Source organism: Sminthopsis crassicaudata, chromosome 4 (genome assembly GCF_048593235.1).
Source record: "Sminthopsis crassicaudata isolate SCR6 chromosome 4, ASM4859323v1, whole genome shotgun sequence".
Classification (NCBI taxonomy): domain Eukaryota; kingdom Metazoa; phylum Chordata; class Mammalia; order Dasyuromorphia; family Dasyuridae; genus Sminthopsis; species Sminthopsis crassicaudata.
This window is the reverse complement of record NC_133620.1, coordinates 11,732,424-11,758,340: the sequence shown is the minus strand read 5'-3', so window position 1 is coordinate 11,758,340 and position 25,917 is coordinate 11,732,424. Positions and strand designations below refer to the sequence as shown.

Sequence of the window (25,917 nt, the reverse complement as noted above, 5' to 3'; positions counted from 1 at the left end):
GCCTGGGAACCTCAGGAGCACAGATTGTGAGCTGGCTAGACCTCCCTGCGGTGAGCCAGGGAGCAGGTAGAGCAGGTAGCACCTCTTCAGAAGGATGTCTATTTGGGGGAGTGGGCTCAGAGACAGCCCATTTGTAGATTGTAGCATTTAGGAGGAAGGGGCCTTCTCGGAGCCATTGGCTCTCCTAGCATCACCCAGAGTAAGTGGCAAAGCTGGGATTTGCACCCGGGGCCTTTGACTCCAAGGCCGTCCACAACAGCTCCCCGATTTGTTTATTTTCACCCCCCCCCAAAACCTCCTCAGTAACTGGGTCCTGTTATGCTAACCTCAAAGCAAATTCTGGATTTCCCAGAGCCCAGATTGACCCCAGATGTTCATCATTGCGAGCAGAGATGGGCAGATGACTGCGTTCCTCTGAAGCTGGTCCAGACACAAACTGGTTCACAGTCTTCGGTTTTCAGACCATGAAGTTTTTACTGCAGCTTCATGCGCTAGGGCTTGGGGCCCAAAGATCTGGGTTCCAGTTTAATTTTGCCCCTAACTGGATATGTTATCTTGGGAGATCACAGCTTTCTCTGGGCCGCAGGGACCATCCTAACCCACACTGAGCCATGGAAAGTTCAGTGAGGAGAGAGAGGGCAGGTCTTAGAACCAGAAGCCCTGGGTGCAAATTCTGCTCTGGGATATCCAGGCTGTGGGATCCTAGGCAAATGACTTACCCCCTCAGATAGCTCTCAGAGGTGAATTACAAAGTGAAAAATCAGCAACATTAATATCAACAACAGCAACAATAGTTACCATAGGTTTTTTGTTTTTTTTAGCACTTCAGGGTTTACAGGACACTTTACATATGTTAGCTAGCTCGGAAGGTAGGTGATAATATCACACCCATTTTACATAGGAGCAGACTGAGGCCTGGAGAGGTTAACTAACTTTAAGGGTCACCCAGCTGGTGTCCCAGGCCAGTTTGGAGCTCAGGCCTCCAGGGCTCTGTGCACTCTGGTGCCACCTGGTGGCCAATCGATGCATGCCTCCCTAAGCTCCTACTGAGCATCTGACACTTCCCTGGGTATATGGGATACAGGAGCATAAAGGGTGGGAGACCATAAAAGTGCAATGAGTGAGGGTAGAGATGATCCAGGTGCAATGGATGAAGGTAGGGAGGACACAGGAGCAATGATTTAGGGTGGGGCTGAGGCAGGGGCATGGCCAGAAGGTGGCTGGAGTGCACCATGGTCAAGAGCGGGGTAGAAGGGGGCACCTAGTGGGTACCCACCCCGTAGCCCCATGGGCAGGGCTTCCACAGTCTCTGCCGGATGGCAGGCTTGGAGATGAAGCTTTCTGGGCGTGTTTTTTGAGAGATGATTCCATTGGTTTTGGGAACTGGCAATTCTGCAGTTTGGCGTCTTAGGGAATCCCCTCATCTAGAATCCCACCTTCAATGTCGTCCTTAAATCCCAGGGTTTCCCCAGACTGAGCACGTCCTTTCCATTCGCCATGCCCCTTGGCACATGGTGGGCATTTAACTGGTTGAATTCATAGGCAACCAACGCAAGCTTTTTGCTCAGATTCCTTTAGTAGCCAGGGTGGCTCAGGGATCAGGGAAAGACAATTTGGGGGAGGGGCGGGGACCCAGGGTTGAGGACCAGCCGGCCAGGAACCACAAAAGGAGAATGGAAGGTCAGATCTGGCAGGGTATGGATGGGTTCGTTTCCACTTTGAATCTCGATTGCCTGGCTCTGGGCCAGACACAAAGTGACTGAGGGAGACCGGAGATTCAAGGAGAAATCCAAAGCCAGAAAGGATAGGACCCCAGTGCTCTGTTTGTGTGTCTCGCAGGCCTGTCTACGTCTCTACGGTGCGACCGCAGTCAAAACACATCGTTGTCATCATGGACCATGGTGCCTCGGTCACGGAAACCCAGCTTCAGATCGCCAAGGATGCGGCCCAGGTCATCCTCAACTCCATTGATGAACACGATAAGGTGATAATTCTCTCCATCCCTGACCACTGGCTTCTGGGCTTCGTCCAAAGCACATTGTGGCCCTTAGATGTTTTCGGAAGGGTTTTAATTACTTTAATCCTTCATGGAGCAGCCCATGGAAAAAGAAATTTTTCCAACTTTTGGAGGATTGGATCTTAAACCAATCCCAGCAGGATCTGGTTTGTGGGTCTAGACTTATGTTAAATGCCCTGCCCTGCCTTGTGGTTGATGTCCTACATGAAATACTGACTTCCTCATGTTGCTTGTGTATGTCAGTATTAGGATTTAGGGAAGTTGTGTGTGTGCTCATGTGAATACGTGTGTGTATATTGAGATGGTTTTTGTGGCCATTTGCACCCATGCTCCAAGATGAATGTGTTGGAGGAATGGGACCCACTTCTTTCGGAGCTCCATTATCACACAGATATGCTCGCCGTGATCCATCATCTGCCAAAATCTGCCTTGATTTTGTTTTCCTACTGTAAGGCTCTGTTTCTTTTTTCAAATGACAGAATAATATTACGTCACAGACCTGGTTGATTTTCTTTGCGTGAAATACGCTTACTGGTTTTCTCTGATATGTCTTTTTTTGTTTGTTTTGTTTTTGGTTTTGTTTTTCAATTGTGTATGAATTCTACACCACCAAGTTCCCCTGGGAACAAAGTCCAAAGACACCTCCATTGCCCCTTCCCAAGGTTACTAATCCATTTCCAGTCTGGCAGTTTGGCATTTCTTTACCCCTATGTGTGAGTTTTTAAGATTTGTGGAATTATCTCCATGGCCTTTTTCATTCCCTGAATTTTGACATGTGTAGAATTTTATATAAACAAAAAGATAATTCCATGCATCTGACTCATTTTCCCCCCAAGATCTCCGTGTTAACTGTGGCAGACACAGTGAGGACCTGCTCTCTCGATCAGTGCTACAAGACATTCCTGTCTCCGGCCACCAGCGAGACAAAGAGGAAAATGTCTACTTTCGTCAGTAGCATCAAGTCATCTGAGAGCCCAACCCAGCATGCTGTGGGCTTCCAGAAGGCCTTCCAGCTGATCCGAAGTACCAACAATGGCACCCGTCTCCACACCAGTAAGTGACCATAGAGCTGGACACACTCTTGATGTCTGTGGAAGAGTTTTTGTAGAAGCCCTTTTGAGAGAAGTCCAGGGTTCGGTCTGATGGCCGTGGTCAAGGGCTGCGTGCCCCAGGTAGGGCAGGCAGCCCCCTTCCAGCTTCCCACGTTTGTTGTTGGATCTGCATCCCATGGCCTTTTTATTAATCTGACTCAGACGCATTATGATGGGCATGAGATGAGATGGGCCTGCATCCCTTCCCAGGGCCTGAGCCAAATCCTCCTAATGCTGATTGTCAGCCTGGAAGCTCTTGGCCCAGGACCCGGAGCACGCATGCGCAGGGAGGGAGATTAGCGGGAGCCCCTCGCTCGGCCCTTTCATTCTCCTCTCTGGCAGTCCCAGGCATGAATGTGAGACTATAAATACACAAAGGTGCGTGCACTGAATTTTCACTTATTAGAGACCAGCTGGGCTTCAGCTGTGTGGGCTGCCTTGGGGAGGGGATATGTAAAGAGAGAGGCTGAGCCAGCCAGAAAGACAAGACTATTATTTTTGGAAAACCTAGGCAGAGGAATTTTGAAACAAAAGAAGTGGGAATCGAAGGGGATGTTGTGAGAGATACACGATCCTCCTATTGGGACAAACTGGGAGGAAGCTGCTTTCTGCTCCTCACCTTTCACTGAGGAGAGACGGCCAGGCCTGGGATTCAGCACAGCATCCCCATCTCATAGGAAAGAGACAAAAGGACCAGAACCCTGGTTCTAGAGGCAGAGGACCTGAGTGCAAATCCTGCCTTCAGTGCTTACTTCTATGTTGGTCTTAGGCACATCATTAACTATCCTAGGACCTCTAGTCCCTAATCTGAAAAGCAAGATAGCCTCAGAGGTCCCTCCCCACTATGTCCAGCTTTAAGTTTACAGTATTAATATGGTTTTCTTTCCATCCTTCTCTCTCTCCCTCTTTTCCTCCTTCCCTCCCTCTATTTCTCCTTCCCTTCCTTCCTTCCTTTTTTCCTCCCTCCTTCTTCCTTTCTTTTTTCCTCCCTTACTTCCTTCCTAAGTTCCTCCCTTCCTCCCTCCTTTCCTTTCTCTGTCCCTTGCTCCCTCCTTGCCTCTATTCCTCCCTCCCTCCTTCCCTCTCTCTCTCTGGACTCTCCTTCACTCCACTCTGTTGCCTATGATAATTGGCAGCCTATTAGTGAAAGAACAAAGAGAAGAACTATTAACAATAGACTACATTTTATTAACAATTAAGCAATCAGAGCACGCCAGTCTGACATTGGTCTGGAAGCATTCAGTGAAGGCCTTAACACTCCAGTGGTTCTGTCTGAAATGGCCCATTAACTGATCATCCTAATGATCACAGCATGTCAGAGCTGGAAATGGCCTCAAAGGCCAAGCAGCACAGCTCAGCCCTGGGCAGAAATCCCAAGACAGACATCCCGGACAAGTCAGCGTCTAACTTTGGCCTGTATACCTCTGGTGAAGGAGAGCACATTGTCTCATGCATACCATATATGTACAGCACACACAATACAAATATTCACATATAAACATATATAACATGAGTGTATATGTATGTATACATATATGTGTATATATATATTCTACTTAGCATAGCTCTAAATATTAAAAAAGTTTCTTTTTAGATTACTCTGGAATCTGGTCAGCTGGGTTTTTATTATTTTGTTTTTTGCTACTTTTTCCATCTAATTGCATCTTCTTCTATTTAATTGAATCTGTTATTTTAATAACTAAGCCATTGAGAAAATTTTAAATTATGTTGAAATCTGTTGACAATGGCAAGGGAGCATGGGATACATTTTAGAAGGACTTTATTTAAAAGAAAAAAAAAAACCTAGTGTAAATGTAATGAAGCTGTGTGCCCCCAAAGTCAGCTTTAGTTAAATGGAAAATTCACTTATTTAAAACATTCCCTGAAGATCCACAATAAATGAGGTTTTGATGTGTGTGAGGATTGTTAGAACTAAAAGGAAGATGGAGTCGATAGATATTATGTAAGAATCATTGAAGAAATGGGGACTATTTGTTTTGGAAAAGAGAAGACGGATGGAGGGAGGGAGAGAAGGCAGGCTCTTTCACATATTTGAAGAGCTCTCCAATGGAAATAACATTAGAATTTTTTTGGTTTGGCCTCTAGAGGAAAGACCTAAGGGTAATGAGTAAGAGTTCTCAGAGGCAGAGAAAACTTCCAAACAATTGGAGCTGTCCAACAGGCTACCTCATGAAGTGCTGGGTTTCTTGAAGGTCTTCAAGCAGAAGCTAGAAGACTATTCGCTACATATGTGGTAGTGGGAATTGCTTTATAGTTAAACCAATTGGCCAATGAGGTCCCTTAAACTCTACAGTACCAAGATTGTGTGAGAATGGAAACATGAGAAAATAGTATTCTCAATCTTGAGCTGGAAAGGAGCTCATAAGCCATTGAGTTCAACCCCCTCATTTGGTAGATGAGGCCACTGAGATCTGTAGAGATAAGCTGACTTGACCAAAATCACACAGAGAATATATAGCAGAGCTGACACTGAAATCCAGATCTAGTGACTGTTAGTTATTTTTTCCACTCTGAGGAAACTGAGGCACAAAAAGCTTGTGTAACTTGGCCAGAGTCCAACTGAAAGTATCTGATTGAGACAGGGGTTGAATCTAACCCTTCCTGATTCCAAGATGCAGTTCTTTATCAGAGGGTGGTTTAAATTCTGGGCTCCAACACAAATAGAAATATAACATCTGATTTGTATCTTTGTTTAGATACAGACATGGTCATCATTTACCTGTCAGCGGGAATTACATCCAAGGATTCCTCCGAGGAAGATAAAAAGGCCACCCTTTGTGTCATCAATGAGGAAAATAGCTTTCTCAACAACTCGGTTATGATCCTCACCTATGCCCTCATGAATGGTATGTGATGCTTTCCAGATTTTCCCCTCCTTAGATGGAAGCTCTGACCCCTTTATACAGCTGAGCCAGGGGGGTGCTCATCCAGCTGTTTTTGAACCAGAAGAAAACCCAAGAAGTTCTATACCAAGAAAATGCTTTCCTATTTTGTAGCTACTCTCCCATGAAGATGTTGCCGTGTCTTATGGGTTCTTCAAGTACATGGCACAGTACCTGATACATAGTAGGTGTTTAATAAAGCACCTACTAAGGATGGATTTTTTTGATCTTGATGATTGTTTGAATTGCCAGAATTCTCCTTCTTGCCTGCTGAATCCTATCATTTCTATATTCATTGTGATATCAGGGATTGGGGGGGGGGGGGAACTGATTTGGAATTAGAATATCAGGAATTGAATTGTGACATTGCTTGTTGTTGCCTGTGATTTGTGACATCTCACTGACCCTCTCAAAGCCTCTATTTCCTCATCCATAAAATGGGGGCATTTACTGGATAGTCTCTATTGCCTATTCTAGCTCTTAATTGGGGTGAAAATCATTATTTGTTTCCGGTAATACTTCATGTGATATTGCTATTCTTCATTACTGAATGGCTTCTACCATTTCCTTCTCTTTTAGCCTGTCATCCCTTCTACCCCGCTTATTTTTCTTGCTACAACTGTCTCAATATGTGCTTTTCTCCTGTACTGCTGACAAACTCCCATCAAATTGAAAAAATAATATTGTTGTTCATCCTTCATTCTTACAGAGGACCAATGGTATCGTATGAGGGATGTCTTGAAATGAACATGAATTGGATTTAAGGGATTCCCAAAGGCTCCCCGAAGTGTATGATCAGAAGAAGAGCTAGGCTAGTCCTGGAAGCAGAAGCAATGGATAGATTGCCTGCTTTTTCCACTGTTATCCATGTTGAGACAGGGAGAAGGCCTCCCTGCAAGCCTTTGGCTAACTCCCTGAATAAGAGTCACAACTTCTTATTCTATGCAAATTGTCTCAAATCCTCCTATCAGTTTGAATTTCCATGTTGATCAGATCAGAACTTCACTAAAGTAATCTTCCGGGCCAAGGTATTCATTAAAAAGAAGTAAAAAGGGAGACATAAAATAAAAAGAAAGAATAGAAAGAAAGAAAAAGAGACATTTCAATTCCGTATTTCATTTTGACACTTTTGTCCATAAAAATCCACCTATACCACTATGCAGGGTATCCCACAAGTCTTAGTGGAGTCTTAAGCTTTATAGAAGGATACCTAACATTAATAAAGAACTTTAAGATTTGTCAGGTTCCTTTTCTTCATTATCTCAAATAATCTCTGTAGTAACCCCATGAGCTAGATCCTACAGGGTTCTCCCATTTTACACATGAGGAAACTGAGGCTCCACAATGTGAAAAAAATCACTCCAAACCACACAACAAATAAGTATCAGGGGTGGAATTTAAACCCAGGTCCCTCTTGCCTCCATGACCAACATTCTTTCCCTTATCCTATTCTGTCTCTGTATCCAAAAAAACAAATAAATCCCCTGCAAGTTTCCATTTTGCCATTGAAATCATTAAGGAGATTAGGCGAAATCTCTGTTTAAAATCATTTGTCCAATCTCACTAGTGACTCCAGTCATTTGAATTTATTTACGGTGGTACCGTATGGGAACAGTTTCTAATCCTTTGACCATGTTCCAACAATAGCAAACTTAAGGGGAAAAAAAGAAAGAAACTTTATTAAATTTCATCCTGTACTATAGATTGCAGATGTTTGCAGAACAATGCAGCTCAGTATACCTAAATCCTTCCCAGAGTTTTAAAACCCCCGTAAACTTAAAAGACACATGCTGAGTAAATCACTTTCAGTGTTCTCCTCCCCGTGCCAAGGGTGAAAAATCATTTTTCATTGGAATGTCCTTAAAGAACCAGTTTATGGACATTCCTCAAGGCAATGCTGTATATATTTTCTATTTAGTTACTATAGATTCTTTTAAAAAATTAAAGCAATGGGGGAAAGAAATGAAAATAAAAGCTTCTATAATAATAATATAGAAGATATAATAGCTTAGTTGCTAGTCTGCTTTGGTAGGAGTTTTCACAACAGGAGTTCCCTATACCAAGCTAGTTCCAGGTCTGGAAATAATAATAATAATAATATAGAATGGTAGAGTAAGAAGAGACCTCGGCAGCCATTTAGTCCAACCTATATTTGAACAAGAATCCTCTCTATTATGTTCCCAGCAAATGGCTCTCCATCCTTCACTTGGAGGCCTCCAGTAGGGGGGAACCCACTAAAGAGTGCTTTTTTTCTTCTTGTTCTCTTTGTTCTGCCCTCTGAAGCCAAACTGGATAAGTCAAACTCCACTTGCACATGATAGACTTTCAGATACTTGAAGACCTCCTGTCCCTCTCCCTGCTCTCCAGAGAGTCATCTCTTCTTCAGGCTAAGTTGCCCCAATTTCTCCACTTTTTCTTTACATGGCATGGCCTTCTCCATGGTTATTGTTCTTCTCTGGAGAAGTATTAGCTTCTCTGGCCCTTTTTTCAGTGGAGTCCCAAGAAGTTAAAACAGAAGCATATGGACTGTGATTGGGGCACAGGAGCACTCTCAACTCCTAACTCCCCTAGTTCTATCTCTTTTCATGTAGCCCAAGATCCACAGACTTTTTTGGTAGCCACATTATGTTTCTGACTCATACTGAGGTGACAATTCACCAAAAAAACCTAGTCTCTTTCAGACATTAAATTGATGTCTAATAGGCATTTTAGGGTTAGAGTCGGGAGTCGGGAGCTGATAAAATGGATTACATTTTTTTGCCCATGTATAAGAATTTGTATAGATCCCTGTTAAAATTTCATCTCATTCAATTCATCCAGTGTTCAAATCCTGTGACATTTTTGCAATCTTGATTTTTTTGTGGGGCAGGTAGGTGGCGCAGTAGATAGAGCACTAGCCTTGAATTCAGGAGGACCCGAGTTCAAATCTGGTCTTAGACACTTAATACTTCCTAGCTGTGTGACCCTGGGCAAGTCACTTAACCCCAGCCTCGGTGGGGGGGGGGGGAATCTTGATTTTTTTGTGCAAGATATTGACTGTCTTCTCATCTTTGTGTCCATTCCTCATATGCTAAAAGCACTTAATATTTGCTGATTGATTGACTTTATTCTACCCTTTAGAAATTGATAAATTGTTACACAATAGAACCAAGTGCTAATCCCTGACACATTCCTCTGGAGACTTCCTTCTACATGACTATTTTACCATCATGACCCCTTGTAGGGGTCAGCCTTTCAACTGATTCTAAATCCATCTAATTGTACCATTGTCTAGCACATCTTTTCTCTAAAACTAGTATGAGAGACTTTATCAATTTTTTAAATTAAAAATCTATCTATACCTACGGAATTCAGCCAGTGTTTCAATCGAGAGAGAATGGAGTGGGAAGGAAAGAAGGAAGTAAATATGGTACCCATCTCTAGTGGGGGGGGGGGGGGAGGAAATGTAGGAATAATTTTGTTTTATATTTTGAAAGAAATAACAATATATTTTTCCCTGTCCAAAAAAAAGGAAATACAGTTAGTGTATCATATAACCTGTTCTTAAATAAACATTTACCCTGGCTCTCTGCAATCATAGCTTCTCTTCTAGATATTCACCAACCATTTCTTTAATAACACATCCTAGAGTTTTACCAGAAAGTGAAATCCAACTTACTGGCCTAAAGTGTACAGACTCTGCTCTCGTCTCCTTTTTGAAATTCAGGATAGAATGTACTCATCTCCAGTCTTACAGTGTCGAATTTTATCATTTTTCGATGATTTTCTAGAGTACAAAAGAGTCATTCATATAGTGGTGATGGTGATTCAGCAATCTGGTGGGTCCATTCTTTCAATAATTAAGGCTTCATTTCATCTGTGTCTGCTGCTTGAATCTTCAGGGGCAATTAAATGGTCTCTGTCTTCTGACTTATCTTGGCTGTATTGTTACCTATGTCCTTGGCAGACAAAACAGAATTGGAATGAGTTTTGAATAGTATGATTTCTCTGTTGTACCCTCTCCACACTAAGCAGGGCCCCCTCTCCCTTTTGTAGTCCTTAGTCTCAGCTCTCTGAGTTCTAGCTCTCCTAACCTTCATCTTAGAGCACCATGCCATCTTGCAAGATGAATTTATTAAGAACCTGCCATGTGCTATCCATGGTGCTGGGGGCGCTGGAGATACAGAAGTGGAAGAAAAAACAGGGGAGCTTACATTCTAATGAGGAAGAGAGCATGTATATCAACAAGGATCGATGGGCATTTATGATATTCATAGATAATAGCATATACAGAACATGTACATGATTGCCTTCAGATAGAAGGTGGTCCTTGAGCTTAAGGAAACCAGACGTCCCAAGAGGCAGAAGTCAGAATGGGGTGCATTTCTGGCATGGCTTAAACCAGTGCAAAGGTATGGAGATGGGAAATTGAGTAACAAGGCTCATATGGCTAGACTATTGAATACATGGAAGAAAGAAATGTAGGAAAATCCTTTAAAAAAAAAAAAAAGGAAGGGTCCACATATGGCTGAGCTTTAAAGGGCAAACCAAAGTATCTATACCTTGATCTCGGAGGTAGTAGGGCTTTATTTGACAGGATTAGACTCGCACTTTGAGAAAATCACTTTGGCAGCTGAGTGGAGAATGGACTGAAGGGGACATGAAGGGATGAGGGCCTGGCCTAGGATGGTGCCACATGACAGACATGAAGGGTAAATTAAAGAGGTATGGCAGAGATAGAAATGAGCAGATGTGGCAATTGATTGCAGTGAAGGGAGGGAGAGCACATTATCTGAATTTTTCTCCAGTGGCCGTGGCTTTCAGTTCCTGAACTCCCTGCATGACCACATCAGTCTCTGGAGAGAATCTCCCTCTGCCATTTTTATTCTGATTTCCTCTTATATCTTCCTCATTTCCCTGGGCTACCTTCTCCAGGAGAGCCAAATCATAGAACATTGCCCCTTTCCTCTGAATCTTTCAAATGTTCCATGCCCAGACTCAGAGAGCTGGTTAGAGATCTGGGGATTGCTTTGACTACTTAGATTTGGAGCAATGGTTGTGTTTTTCTTGCTTCTTGAGATCAGGACTGTCTTTGTATTTCCAGTGCTTACCACAGAGTCTGTGCACAGTAGGTTCTTAGTTTAATAAATGCCCATTGGCTTGACTTTTCTTACTTTATCAAAGATGAGAGGGACAGAAAGCGGATCTTCATATGGGTAAAATACAAGTTTAAAACAAGATGGAGTGTGCACTTCCTCCCAGCGTTCTCTTCATTTTCAGGTTAGCATCTAGTTCCTTCCTGGGGGGGGGGGGGTCCATAATAAAATATTTCTTTGTTGGTTCTTCCACTTTTTGAAGGTTGATATCATTAGGACCAGTGATAAAATGAGTCCCAGTTCTGCCTTTAGTAATGATAGGCCTTTCACAGGCATTGGATAATTGTAGTCCTCCATGATTGCTCAATAGTGTCTCAGTGCAGAGCAGGCTTGTGATCTGTGTCCTGAACTTCTCATTGCCTCTCCTGTTCAGGTGGTGTATAACCCAGCTTCTTAAACTAGGGTTCCTGACCACAAATGGGGTTTTGTGACTGAATGTGGAGGTTGCAAAATTATGATTTACTGTAAGTAAATTTTGATTTGTATACCTACTATATACATAAATATATCTATATGTGTATATGTGTGTATATATGTTGATACATACATATATCTATATGTGTATATGTGTGTGTGTATATATATATATGTTAATACATACTGATACACACACACACACACACATACAAAGAGTCACAAAAATTTTTCTTGGGTGAAAGGGGGTCACTAGTGGAAAAAATTTAAGAAACCCTGACCTATACTATACATAGAAGACATAATCACTTTTATGGATTTTTTCAAATGAGAATCTTCTTAATAAATAATATTACTCCTCTCTTCCCTTTCTTATCTCATTTCATTTGAAAAATAAATATTCCAATTATAGGTAGTTTTCATCCTACCAAGTCTAAGGATACAGGTCCAGATTGCCTCTTTGCCTTGATGCCTCTTATTCATTTTGCTTTTTTTCCTATACTTTGTTAATTTATTATTAGTGTTTAAGTCAATAGATTCCACTACTGAATTCTCTCTTAGTTCTTGCCTCTTGGGACCATCTGAATATCCTAACTGTTATTTCTTCTTGTATCGTACTTCCTTTTTCTGGTGGTTCACTTGATAGATATACATCAGCAATTTTTCTTCCTTTCTTTTTCTTTTCCATTTATAGCCCTTTTGATTATTTAGAAGACACCAGCAAATGCACTGTTACCAAAAAGACATCAAATAAATATGCTGTTATTAAAAAAAACTACATTTTAAGAATAGTGTTACCAAAAACAATATCAACATCACACAAATACACTGTCATGAAATAGGAAGGAAGGAAGCTATCACACAAATGCAAATACATTGTTATTAAAAAAAAAAACATACCAAGTGAAGTCTTACCAAAAACAACAACACACAAATACGATAGAAAGGAAGGAAGGAAGGAAGGAAGGAAAGAAGGAAGGAAGGAAGGAAGGAAGGAAGGAAGGAAGGAAGGAAGGAAGGAAGGAAGGAAGGAAGGAAGGAAGGAAGGAAGGAAGGAAGGAAGGAAGGAAGGAAAATACGAAAGACCATACCAGGAGCTGACCATTCTTGTATTTTAAGCTATATTTGAACAATCCAAAGCTGCTTCTCAGGTACCATCTTGTTCCCGAGCTCCTTACTTCCTAATTCAGCTTTCCTCTTTTGTCTCCCTTGCCTTTGTGGGCAACAATGAGACCAATATTTGTGCCTCTATTCTATCATTTTCATTTTCTATCCAAAGATTTCCTAATCTTTGGTACAACTTCTGATGTTCCTTCTTGCAGCACCTTATGTGTTCACATGAACCACCAGAACTGAGTGATAATCTTGTCTTTGACAAGTCTTGGGGAGCTCTCTCTCTGTCTGTGTCAGATGCCACAGGAAGAACAGGAAGACAACAGGTCGCTCTATTGTTGCAATCAGGTCAACAAAGAGCTGCTTCTGTGTTCCTCAGCAGGGATTCAGCAGCCACCACTAGTCTTATCTTCTTTTGCCTTGTCATGGATAATATATCACCTGATGACATCTGTGGCTCTACTTGATCGTTCCTTGGAGGACACACAGTTGTTCCCTCCTCAGAGACTCCAGTCTTCTCTTCAGAAAGGACTTTACTTTTGATTGTTTAGCTCGGGAACTCACACTTGTGTCATATTTTCAGTGAAATGCAAATAATGGTGACCCCGTTGTACAGATAAGCAAAGAGGCAAACTACAAGATATCACTAGCCCATTATCACATAGTTTGGAAATGTCTAAGGCAGGATTCAGTTCCGCTCTCTGGATGCCAAGGCTGGCATTGTAAACACTATCTCTAAATAATGGAGACTAAATAGTGATAGGAACTGGCCCTGTGACTGGAAGACATTTCTCTTTATGAACACATGTCCTTGCTCTGAAATCTGGGGTATTGAGAAGTAAGGAGATTTCCCAGGAACACCTAGTGGTATGGATCAGAGGCAAGATTTGAAGCCAGATGTGGAACCATACATCTCTCCTTTATAAGTATGGTCTCACTTTATTATTAGTACCACTACTATTAGGATTATTATCATTATCATTAGTAATGCTATAAATACTGCTACTAGTACTATTGTTACTATTTCTATTATTACTATGATTGGTTCTATTTTGACTTTGATTTCTTAACATGAGAATATCTCCTTAGTACATAATATTATTCCTACTACCTACTACTACTTACCACTACTGTTACTGCTACTACTACTATTTTTTTATTTCTCTTACTATTACTACTATTACTATATTACTGATGCTATTACTACCAATATTGCTGTTGTTTTTTTTTTTTTTACTACTGTCACTATTATTGTACTACTGTTGCTATTGCTATTCTATATTATAGCTGCCACCACTATAACTATTGCAATTACTATGACTGCTACTGCTACACCTTCTATTATGATAGTTACTCCTATTACTGCTTCTACTATTAGTGCCGTTATTACTGTTATTACTATAATTGCCGTTACTACTATGTTACTGCTACCATTACTGCCACAATTGTTATTGCTACTACGATTCCTACTTTTACTATTATTACTATTACTGTTACTAATATGTCACTGCTATTATTACTACATTATTGCTATTACTACTATTGTATCTCCTACTGTTACCATTATTACTATTGCTGCTATTATTACCATACTATATTATTGTTATTATTACTATGTTACTGCTACAATTATTACCACTATTTTTATTGCTTTTACTATCACATCTATTACCATACTACTGCTGATGGTATTACCATTACTTCTATTGTTGTTACTACTATTACCACATCTACAATTACTGCTATTAATTCTGCTACTGTTATTATGACTGTTATTACTAGCCTACTTGGTAGGATACTTATAGGGTAAGTTTTCTAAGTATTAGCATCTTGAGGCCCAGGGAAGGGGCCACCTGCCCAGTGTTCTCAGCCAATAAGCATCAAGACCAGTCTCCTGGCTCACCTTCTCTTTACTCTCTCCTATCACTTACACCATTCTTTCCATGTTGCTTCCAACTTTCCCTGATTTTATAACATAACAGTGTTTTTAAATAAGAATAAGGTTTCAGAGACCCAAGTGAATTATTTCATGTATATATGGATAGGGATTGGTGATAAGCTAAGTCGTGAACTTGAAAGAATATGTCCTTATTCAAGTGGAAATTCCATCTTGAAAAGCCCCTTGTTGTCTCCTTTTTTTGGTCTGTCACTTTTATTTCCTCCTTATTTCCCACTGGAGGATCATTGATTGTCCTCAGATGTTCATAGGTTTGGAGGTAAGGGGCTTCAAAGGCCATGTTGTTCAGGGGCTCTAAAAGCTGGGGTACAGACTCCTGAACTGGATTAGGGGAAAGTTGCATTTTTTATTTTCATTAATTTCTAACTGAAAGCTAACATTTCCTTCCTTCAAGTATTTAATAATATAGTTCTGAGAAGGATGTTGCCAGACCACCTGAAGGGCCCAAGAACTAAAAATGCAAAAAAAAAAAAAGAAAAAGAAAGGAAGGAAGGAAGGAAGAAAGAAAGAAAGAAAGAAAGAAAGAAAGAAAGAAAGAAAGAAAGAAAGAAAGAAAGAAAGAAAGAAAGAAAGAAAGAAAGAAAAGAAAAGAAAAGAAAAGAAAAGAAAAGAAAAGAAAAGAAAAGAAAAGAAAAGAAAAGAAAAGAAAAGAAAAGAAAAGAAAAACCTAAACTGGTCCATTGTCTTTGTTTTATGAAGAAACTTTTGCTGTTCAGACATTTTTCAGTTCTATCTAATTCTCCAGGACAACATTGGGGGTTTTCTCGGTAAAAATACTAGAATGGTTTGCCATTTCCTTCTCTAGCTCATTTTACAGATGAGGAACTGAGGCATGTAGGGTGAAGTGACTTGCCCAGGATGGCATAGTGCCTGAGGTCAGATTTAAACTCAGGTCCTCCTAAATCCACTCTGTCCTCTGTATCAAGCTGCCTCCCAAGGACATCTTTATGTATAGAAAGGAAATTGACAGTTGGGATTTGGGACCCAACTGGACCTTCAGAGGGCTGAGACTTCTGGGAGTAGGAGTGGTTTTCCCTCCAGAGGATTCTGTTGCTCATAAACCACAGGGAATCAAATGCAGGTGAGAGAGAAGAGAAGGAATCTGGTTTAACAGTTTTGTCCCTCACATTTCTCTTTCAGATGGAGTGACTGGTTTGAAAGAACTGGCCTTCCTGAGAGATCTAGCTGAGCAAAACTCCATGAAGTACGGGGTGCCTGACCGCACGACCCTGCCCGTCATTAAGGGGAGCATGATGGTGTTGAATCAGCTGAGTAACCTGGAGACTACTGTTGGGCGCTTCTACACCAACCTCCCAAATCGGATGATCGATGAGGCCGTTTTTAGCCTCCCTTTCTCTGATGAAATGGGGGATGGTGAGTTTGGAGAACTAAAATTGGACAGACCGAAGCAGAGTGCTCAGATAGCATCATTCCTTCCCATCATCCTTCCTTGAAAGCTCCCGCTATGGTTGGACTTTGATGGTGCTAATAATATCCACACCAAATAATTTCTAAGCCAGATAGATGAGGGGGGATAGGGCCTGGACCTGTGATTTCATTGACATAGGCAATTCCCAGGTGAGGAGAGTCCCTCTACCTAAGCATGTCTGTAATGTTTCTGTAGTTTTTAGAGTTTCCCAGGACAGTGGGGGGTTAAGTGATTGTCCAGGATCATAGTCAGTATAATTTAGAAACAGGACTTGAACCTAGATTTTACTGGCTTTGGGCAAGGCCAGATTTCTGTCTAAAGTCACAACTGCCTTGGTGTGGAATTGAAAACTTATTTCCAACTGCCTGTAGGATGTCTCGAGCTGGGTGCCCTGCGGGCATCTTCAGCTCACCATAACCAAGATTAAACTCAGCATCTTTCCCCCTAACGTTGCCCCTCCTTCTCCCTTCCCTGTTCCGGTGATGTGGGCTCCATCCTCCTTGTCGCCCTGGCTCATTCTCAGCTTCAAACTGGAAGGCCAGCAAAAGTGTCCAGAGTTGGGAGGTGGAACGTCACATTGGGAGAACAGGGGGTGGGAAGCACATGGGGACTCATCAAAAAAGGAGGGAGGACAGCAGGGAGAGTGCAAGATATAAGAAGACTGGAAATGTGGGGGTGGAGGGGACGTTATGAAAGGGTTTGGACACTAAACAGAGGATTTAATATTTGATCCCGAGGTCATAAGGCATAATTGGGGGGAGTTGCCATGGTCAGAGAGGTGCTTTAGGAGATCCCTTGGAAACCTGAATGGCATTGAGCCATGACTCTTGTCCAGAAGACCAACCAGCAGATGTTCTGCAGTATTCTGGGGGTGAAGCAGGGAGGGCTTGTACCAGGGCAACGGCAGCCTCAGAGATGAGGATGGGATGTGTAACAAGAGATGGTTAAAAAAAAAAAAAAAAAGCTAAATCAATTGACCTTGGCAAAATATTGGAGGTGAGGGCTGAGAGCGAGGGATGGATCAAGGAGGAAAGTCTTTATCCAGCTGGAAGAGACAAGTGAAGAAAGAAAAGTTCTGAGGAGCACCAAGGGCTGGGGCGGAGAACAGATAGGGGCGGCCCTTGGGATTGGAAAGCTCTCCCAGTCTGAGGATCCAGAGACTTTCTGGGGAAGCCCCCATGTTATCATACAGGAAATGGGCCAGTCAAGCATCTGAATGGCCCAAATCTGCAGGGATGGGGTTGTTCAGAATCATATAGGTGAATCCTCTCCTCATTGTGGCTATGAAGTGGATTCTAAAGAGTTTCTCCAGAGGAAGCTTTGGGGGGACTGAGTCTCCTGGGATCCTTTGATTTTTAAGCAGCTGGTGGATGTCTGATCTAAGTCTTTGTCGTGAGTCACAGGCCAGTCTGTTGCTAATGCTTTCTCTGTCATGTCCTCCCCCTCCCCCGCCCCCTTTTTCCCCTTCAGGTTTAATAATGACAGTGAGCAAACCCTGTTACTTTGGAAACCTCCTCCTGGGGATTGTGGGAGTGGATGTTAACTTGGCTTATATCCTGGAAGATGTGACATATTACCAAGACTCTTTGGCTTCCTATACTTTTCTCATAGACGACAAAGGTAATGAACAGAGTAATTAAGACAGGCCTAGTGTTCAGCACCAAGATGAGGAGATTCCTGTTATAGTCTCAATGTTCCCCATACCCATCATCCCATCTGTTTTTGTGAAGTCCGTCTGTCCTCCCTGCACGTTACACCCAACCTTCTGACCACTGATGTTTCAAACTGCTAGCTTCCCTCAGACCTCGGCCATAATCATATCCCCTGATTGTCCATGCTCTTCTCCCACACAGCAAAATTATTTTCTGTGTACTTTGAAATAGCTTTATTTTGATTTCTCTTTCTACAGTGTTGCCTCATCCTGGAAAATGGGCTTTCTTTGACCATTTGTGTCATTTTTTGTCTTTGTGTTCCCAATGCACTTCATGCATATTTGAATTGATTTCAACTGAATAGAAGTAAATAACTGAATTATTAAGTACCTACTATGTGCCAGACACTTAATGCATGTTTGAATTGACTTCAACTGAATAGAATTAAATCAATGAGTTGTTGAGTACCTACTATGTGCCAGGCACTTAATGCATATTTGAATTGATTTCAACTGAATAGAATTAAATCAGTGAGTTATTAAGTACCTACTATGTGCCAGGCCCTGTGCTAAATGCTGGACTAAATTTTTCCCTGACCAGACCACATCTGGAGTTCTGTATGTAGTACTAATACACAATTTTAGGGCTATTTAGAACCTTCCTCCCAGAACTGTTGGAAGATTCCAGTGAGATCCTATTGGAAAAGCCCTTGGCAAGCCCCAAAATGCTGTGAATGCTGTCGTTGATTGTTGTTGTTGCTGCTGTTACTGTTATCCTCCCTTCCATTTTGCCAAAAAAAAAAAAATGTTTTTTGTTTCCAGAAGATGCCCCAAGTCCTCCTGCCTCTATTGCCTTTTCTCACATTCTCCTCCTCCCCCTTCCTTTGAATTTTCTCCATCTTTTTCCAGAAAGTCTTCCATGATGTGCCCTATTGGTGACTATCCACACCACCCCCAACCATAAATTCAAAATCTTTTGAATTCATTCAGGACAAGGGGCAAGGTTTCTTCATTTTTTTTGGAGAGGAAGCAAGTCCATGGACTCTTTTGTAGTTTGTTGAAACTTATGGACATCTTGTCAGAATTATATATATAGTAAAATACCTTGGATTATAAAGGAAACCATTTATGCAGAAAAGTGTTTTGTTTTGTTTTTTAAATTAGGTTCATAGAACCCAAGAGAAGAGCCCCAGTTCAGAGGACCATATATCAATAACTAAAATTTAGAGGCCATAGATTCTAGCCCCTTTTTGGCAGATGAGACAGTTAATAACTTAATAAGTGCTTGAGATGGGATTTGAACTGAGTCTTTCTGACTCCCAATATTATGCCTTCTTGGCTATCCCATGAGACCTCTCCTGTACTATCATTGTATTTGACAAGATTGTAAGTTCAGTCAATTCAGAGAGTCTTAACTAATGTCTCTTCTGGCATCTGTTACCGTACTGTGCCCACACTAGGCATTTACCAAATGGGCACTGAATGAAGGAATATCGGTGTTTGCTAAGAGGGCAATGTCCAGGGAGGGCACAATTCTCAGGTGAGATTTGGTTTGAACTCGGAATCCGCTCATCTTGCGCCACTCCATAATGGGCTGAGTGAGGTGGTTTACCCACAAAGTATCAGAGACAGAAAAATGCCAATTCCATAAAGTCAGCGCCCCAGGGCTAGACAGGACCTTCCCAGGGAGCAAGACCCACTCCCACATTTTGCAGATGAGGAAAGTGAAACATGAGGAGATGAAGTGATTTACCCAGGATCACACAGGTGGTGATACGTGTCACAGCAGAATTAAATACAAGACCTTTGATTACAAAGCTGCAGGACCAGAAAATCCCCTGCTGGCTTCTCTTTCCAGCCAAGAGAAGGCCCAATTGAAGTGTAAGAGCTCTGAAGGTGGGGGAGGGAGAGGTAACCTCCTGGGACTCTCCAACCATCATTCCCTGTCACTTTGCTGACTGAGTTGTACCTTACCCCTTTCCCATGTTTTTTTGTGATGGATCAAGGTCTGTAATTTGCCTCTGAAAGCATTGCCTCTCTCACCAAGCACACTGGCTGCTCCCAGACTTACATAGAATTTTAAAATTATAACACAATCTTGATACATGTCATCAAAAATACACGATGTGGTTATTTGAAAAATTAAGACCCCCTTCAGGCCAGTGTGGGGAGGTCTGTCTTCTCCTATCACGAGCAGACACCTCACCACCTCTCTCCCTGTCCCCTTCCCTGCATTTCAGCCGAGCTGCCTTCCCTGCTGTGCTAACAGTTCTTTTAGTCACAGCCTGTGGACTGCCTGCTGTGATGTAAGGTTCTTTATTTGTCAGTGACAAGGGATCTTAAGTCAGGAGGAAAAGTGCGATTGAATGCAAAAGTAGTTGGACTAGTTCTGCCCAAAGGCAGTTTAATTAAGGGAATGAAATGCAATAAAGATAATAACCTGGAGAATAAATATTCATGGATTTCCTGCAGTGAGAGGCAGATAAAGAATATTGGTAACATCAGGGAATTGGACAGAAGGAGAACTTGGGAAAAGATGGAGCCAGATCAATCTTCCTAATGTTTGGAAGTTCTTGTTCTTGTTCTTGTTCTTCTTCTTCTTCTTCTTCTTCTTCTTCTTCTTCTTCTTCTTCTTCTTCTTCTTCTTCTTCTTCTTCTTCTTCTTCTTCTTGTTCTTCTTCTTGTTCTTCTTCTTCTTGTTCTTGTTGTTGTTGTTGTTGTTGTTGTTGTTGTTGTTGTTGTTGTTGTTGTTGTTGTTCTTCTTCTTCTTGTTATTATTCTTGTTCTTGCTCTTCCTTTTTCTTCTTCTTCTTTGTCTTCTTTCCCTTCTCCTCTTCCTTTTTCTCATCTTCCTCCTTCTCCTTTTACTCCTCTTTCTCTCCTCTTACTTCTCCTCCTCCTCCTTTTAGATCCCAATTTGCATCATTACTTTTCACAGAATTATGGACTTAATGATGTGATAGGTGGGGTTTTTTAAAGGATAAAAAGAGGATGACAACAAACATTGAAAGCTTACTAAGTTCCAAGAACTGCTAAGCGCATTATGCCTATTATGTCATTTCCTCACAATAGCATTAAGACATAGATACTATCATTACCTTAATTTTAAAGGTGAGGAAACTGAGGCAGAGGTTAAGTGACTTGTTCAGGATCACTTAGCTAGTAACTGGCTCAGGCTAGATTTAAATTCAGGTCTTCCTGACTCTAGTCATAGCATTCTATCTCATGTGCCATTTAGCTACTTAAATACAGTATCCTCCAAACATTATTCAGAGAGAGCCTGAACAGGTTTAGCACAGTTAAAATGGATCCTTTGGCCTTTGACAAGTCTATTTGTATTGCTAGGGCCTATCATAGTACCTGACCCAGAATGGACACTTAATAAACACTTGCTAGAGGTGTTTGATTAATTCATTAGGACTAAGTTTGTGCAGTTTATATGATCATTATTAATAATAATATTTGACATATACATTACACTTTAAAATTTAAAAACCCTCTGTAGACATTTTTGGGTTCCTCAACCATCCTCAATCTTGGGAATTGTGTGACATTAGCAAGCTGTGAACATCTCACTGAAACCCAGATTTCTTACCAGGCATATTTGGTGATTTTCCCATATTCATTTGTTCATTCATTCATTAAAATGACAAGCATTTATTTAGCACCTACTATATGCTAAGCTCAAAGACAAAAATGAAACTTTTTCAGATTTGCAAAAGTCTCCTGACCAAATCCAACCCATCCTTGAACAAGAATCTTTTCTAATTTCATTTGCTTTTAAATTATGAATTTAAGAGCCGTCAACACCGATATTTCATTATTCTAAAAAAAAAAAAAAGGATTTTGCATGAAATATTATAGTTTTGCTATTTAGAATCTGAAGTTATTTTTAATGTATCTAAATTTGGCATTTTAGTTACAAAACTGCCCAGTTAGCTTTTCTTTGTTTGTGTGTATATATATTGCAGTGTGTGAGTGTGTGTGTGTGTGTTGTGTGTGTGTATGTGCCCCTCCTTTCCTGAACCAGAACACCTTCTCCAAGATGATCAATGAGTAGTCCTCCGACTTTGACTGGAGGACCATTGAAGGGGTCTCAGTATCCTCTAGCAGCTTGCCTTGTGGGGTGGGGGAAGGTGACCCCAATGTCCACAGATTAGTCCATGTGAAGGACGGCTATATCTGTTTACCCTTTCTTATTCCAGGCTACACCCTTATGCATCCGTCACTGACCAGACCTTACTTATTGTCGGAGCCCCCTCTTCACACTGACATCATCCATTACGAAAACATCCCGAAATTCGAGTTGGTTAGGCAGAATATTCTAAGGTAAGAAGAAACGGGTGGTCCTGAGGTTCTCCAGCTGGAGCTTTTTTGCAGAGAAAAGATCAAGATGAAGTCATATTCATGAATGGTATTGACATTCACAATGACTAAAATAATAGGCAAGAAAATGACCCCAGAACCATAAGGTGGATGTAGTAGCAATCTCCAGAGAACCAATGGGGAAACACAATAGTTGTTTTCTCCCCCATTCCCCTACTCTAAGAGGCACTGGACTTTAGATGCAGAGTGGGGAGAGAGCTGTAAGGTGCAATCAATATCTTGGCCAATGAATTTTGCCACCACTAGGGAGGATTCTATGAATTGCATGTGTGAGATTTAGAAATTAACAGTGATTTTTTTTTTTTCCTGAGGCAATTGGGGTTAAATGACTTGCCCAGGGTCACACATCCAGGAAGTGTTAAGTATCTGAGGCCAGATTTGCACTCAGGTCCTCCTGACTTCAGGGCTTATGCTCTGTCCACTGCACCACCCAGCTGCTCCACATCCATATTTTCAAGTCATCAGTAGAACTTAAAAATAAACTTGCATGGTTATAGTGAAAATGTAGTACAGTAATTGCTATATTTTCCTCTTCAGATGTGCCCCCCCCCCAATTTGGGAATCCACCTATTACTTAGTTTCCTATTATTTACTATTACTTAATAAGTGTGTTGTAGCAAAAATTGGAAGTTTCTATCAGCCAATCCTCCATTCACAATGACTCCCACTATTAAATCAGAGGTTGTCACCAAAAGCCCTGGCTCCTGGAGGACGAGATGAAAATGTCACTAGGGAAGGGGTTAAGTTGGTGGCAGACGAGTATCATGGGTCTTAAAAATGCCCAGTTTTTGTACTGAATCTTCGTAACCCCATTTGGGGTTTTCTTGGCAAAGATATTAGAGTAGTTTGCCATTTCCTTTTGCAGCTCATTTTACAGATGAGAAAACTGAGGCAAATTCACCTAGAATCACACATCTAGGAAGTGTCTGAACTCAGAAAGATGAGAATTTGATGCTCTATCTACTGCACCATCTTACTACTTCCAAATGACCAGAGAGTTACTTATCACAGCTACATGCCATTTTCCTTTTTTCTCTGGATTATATGATCTAAGGTTTGAGCTGGAAGGGACCGTCAAGATCACCTACTTCATCCATACAGATAAGGAAACTGAGACCTAAAGAGAAAGTCTAGGGTTAATTGCATGTGCAGCAAGGAAGAACAGAGCAGATTTCCCCCAGTTGGGACAGCCCATTGAGACAGAGCAGAAAGCTGCTTCTCTGAGTTCTCTGATTGGAAGCCACCTACCAATTTTAATTCCTGCTGGAGGAAAGGAAAATGGGGAAAATGGTATTTTCCATGCAAGACAAATAGGATGGCCATCTTTGCTGAATTTCAACAGCCCATTATCTCCTTCCTAAGTGAGGATCCCCAGTGTTTTAAAAACATCGGGAGGGGGTTGTTGACTCACAGCTTCTTTCCTTTCTTTAATTAAATGCTTAATTTTCTCTTTTGCCTGAAGTACTTAATTCTATTTGCCCATATAGCCTCCCTCTAGGCAGCCAGATTATTACAGTCCCTGTGAACTCATCACTGTCTTGGCATATAAACAAATTGCGAGAAACTGGAAAAGAAGCGTATAACGTCAGCTACGCCTGGAAGATGGTAAGTGAGGGGGAAGGGAGAGGAGGACAGGGATCAGAGTGGGGAGGGGGAAGAACAGAGAAGGAAGAGGGAGGAGGGAAAAGGGGCTTACTGCATGTGCTTCAGGGACCAGGCCTTGCCAGAGGCTTGGGACTACAAGTAAATTGACCTGCAACTGCTTTGTATTTTCTAGTCTCCATAGACTATTCTCATTGTCTTCCTAGGTCACAATCAAGTGGTTGTTGTTGTTGTTTAATCTTGTGTACAGGGGCTGCCTTTTTTTTTTTTTTTAATTTTTCTTCATATCTCTAAGTGCTGCCTGGCACAGTAGGTGCTTAATAAATGCTTAATGAATGATTAATTGTTGACTGAATGAATAAGTGATTATAGGAATGGTTTCTTTTTTTTTTTTTTCTTTGTATTTACCCTCAGTACCAACTACATAGGAGATAGTTAAAAGCTTGATGAATGATGTACAAAACCCAATTATTATGTCAGTAACTGATAGACACAGCATGGTGTCTCTAAACAAGGAACATCTGGGTCCTTTCAAGCCCTGCCTGGGACACTGACCCTTAGCTTAATCCCCATTTGCCTGCCGGCAACTCCCTAGGATCTTATACTCATACAAGAGCTACAATGTGCATTAGGGAAAGTAGTTCCCACATTGGAACTCCTTCATGTATTTGAGTAATAATAACTGATATTTTTATAGACCATGTATTTGAGTAAAGATAATTGATATTTTTATAGACTTCAAAGTTTTTAAAGCATTTTACATACATTAACCTCATAGCACGGTGCCCACAATGAATGGGTATGAGGTGATTGATACCCCCGGAAAGCCAGAGGGTGATAAGAAAGAGCCAATCTTTCCAAACCTTGGAAACAACTGTTATTTCTACCCCAAGCCAGGATTCTCCTGACTAAACAGACTCATTTCTTTCAAATTATTCTCATTTGACATGGATTTGAGGCCTTCATGATCCTCATTACCTTCCCCTGGCACTCTCAAGAGTGTAGTATATTTTTTAGTCCAGGGTGCCTAGAACTGAACTCAGTGCTCCAGATGAGACCTGACAAGGGCAGAGGCAATGGAACTTTCACCTTCTTCCATTCCTGAAAACTCGACGTTCTCCTAATACATCCTGATACATCTCAACTATCCCAAAGTCACAGGAACACATTTAGCAGCTAATCCTCCCATGGACTCAAATTGATCTTGTGGTCCACTAAAACTTTCAGATCTACAACTTCTATCATACTTCTCTGGGTAAAAATAAGATAATAATAGCAGCTGGCACTTATGTAGCCCCTATTAAAAGAACTTTGTGTATCCTGATCTCCTTGGATCCTCTCTACAAACTGGTCCTGCAGGTGTCTCCATGTTTCCAATGAGAAAGCTGAAGCCCAAAATAATGAGAGAGAACAGGCATTTATTAAGCACTTAACTCTATGAGCCAGGCCCTGTGGGAAACACTGAGGATACAAAGAGCAGCCAAAAGAGAGACACACAGTGGCTGCCCTCAAGGAGCTTGCCTTCTTCTTCTTCTTCTTCTTTTTTTTTCTCAATGGTATTTTGTTTTTCCAAAAAATATGCAATGTTGGTTTTCTTTTCTTTCTTTTTGTGAAGATTTAAATAAAGACTATTTTATATTCAGTTAGAGGACAAATACATAAATACAAAGCTTTAGACACTTCTAATTTCTTGCCTTAAAATGGCCTACATGTCTACACATGACTAAAAACTTATACTTCAACTAGTGATGTAATCTAATTATGTCAGAGGTTCCCTTCTGGTATAATTTGGTAACTCTCTCATTTGTCTAGATTATTATTCACACTCAATTGATTTGGGAAATTGTCCCCTGCATTCTAAATTTATAATCACACAGGTTCACAAAGCTTAAAGCATAAATAGGCTTATTTCAGGCTAATGCCTGTGTCTATAAAAATTAACAGTCCCAGCATTCAGAGAATAGTAGTGTCTCAATCATTTTTAGAATACCCTTGATAAAGCTGCAGTAGGGTAGCTGCTTTTCCTTCTACTCCCTCCTATTTCTCTTTCCACCTCTGCTTTTTTGCAGCCCTCACCTCCTACCACAAATTCTTTCTTTAACTTTTTTAATAATAGATTTTTATTTTTGAAATACATGCAAAAATTATTTTCAACATTCACCCTTGCAAAACCTTGGGTTTTTTTTTCCCCCATTTTTTTCCTCTCTCCCCCAAATAAT

The 25,917-nt window shown here is 41.2% G+C and overlaps 1 protein-coding gene across 1 annotated transcript in view; it reads left to right on the top strand.

Moving 5' to 3' along the window:
* Positions 1-25,917, top strand: part of CACHD1 (cache domain containing 1) — a 210,835-nt gene that overhangs the window by 145,249 nt on the left and 39,669 nt on the right. Inside the window, exons 6-12 of the mRNA XM_074265744.1 lie at positions 1,840-1,984; positions 2,854-3,070; positions 5,826-5,975; positions 15,771-16,004; positions 17,530-17,679; positions 21,916-22,039; positions 23,584-23,701. Of these exons, the coding sequence (XP_074121845.1) occupies positions 1,840-1,984; positions 2,854-3,070; positions 5,826-5,975; positions 15,771-16,004; positions 17,530-17,679; positions 21,916-22,039; positions 23,584-23,701 (1,138 nt within the window). The remainder of the gene's footprint in view (positions 1-1,839; positions 1,985-2,853; positions 3,071-5,825; positions 5,976-15,770; positions 16,005-17,529; positions 17,680-21,915; positions 22,040-23,583; positions 23,702-25,917) is intronic.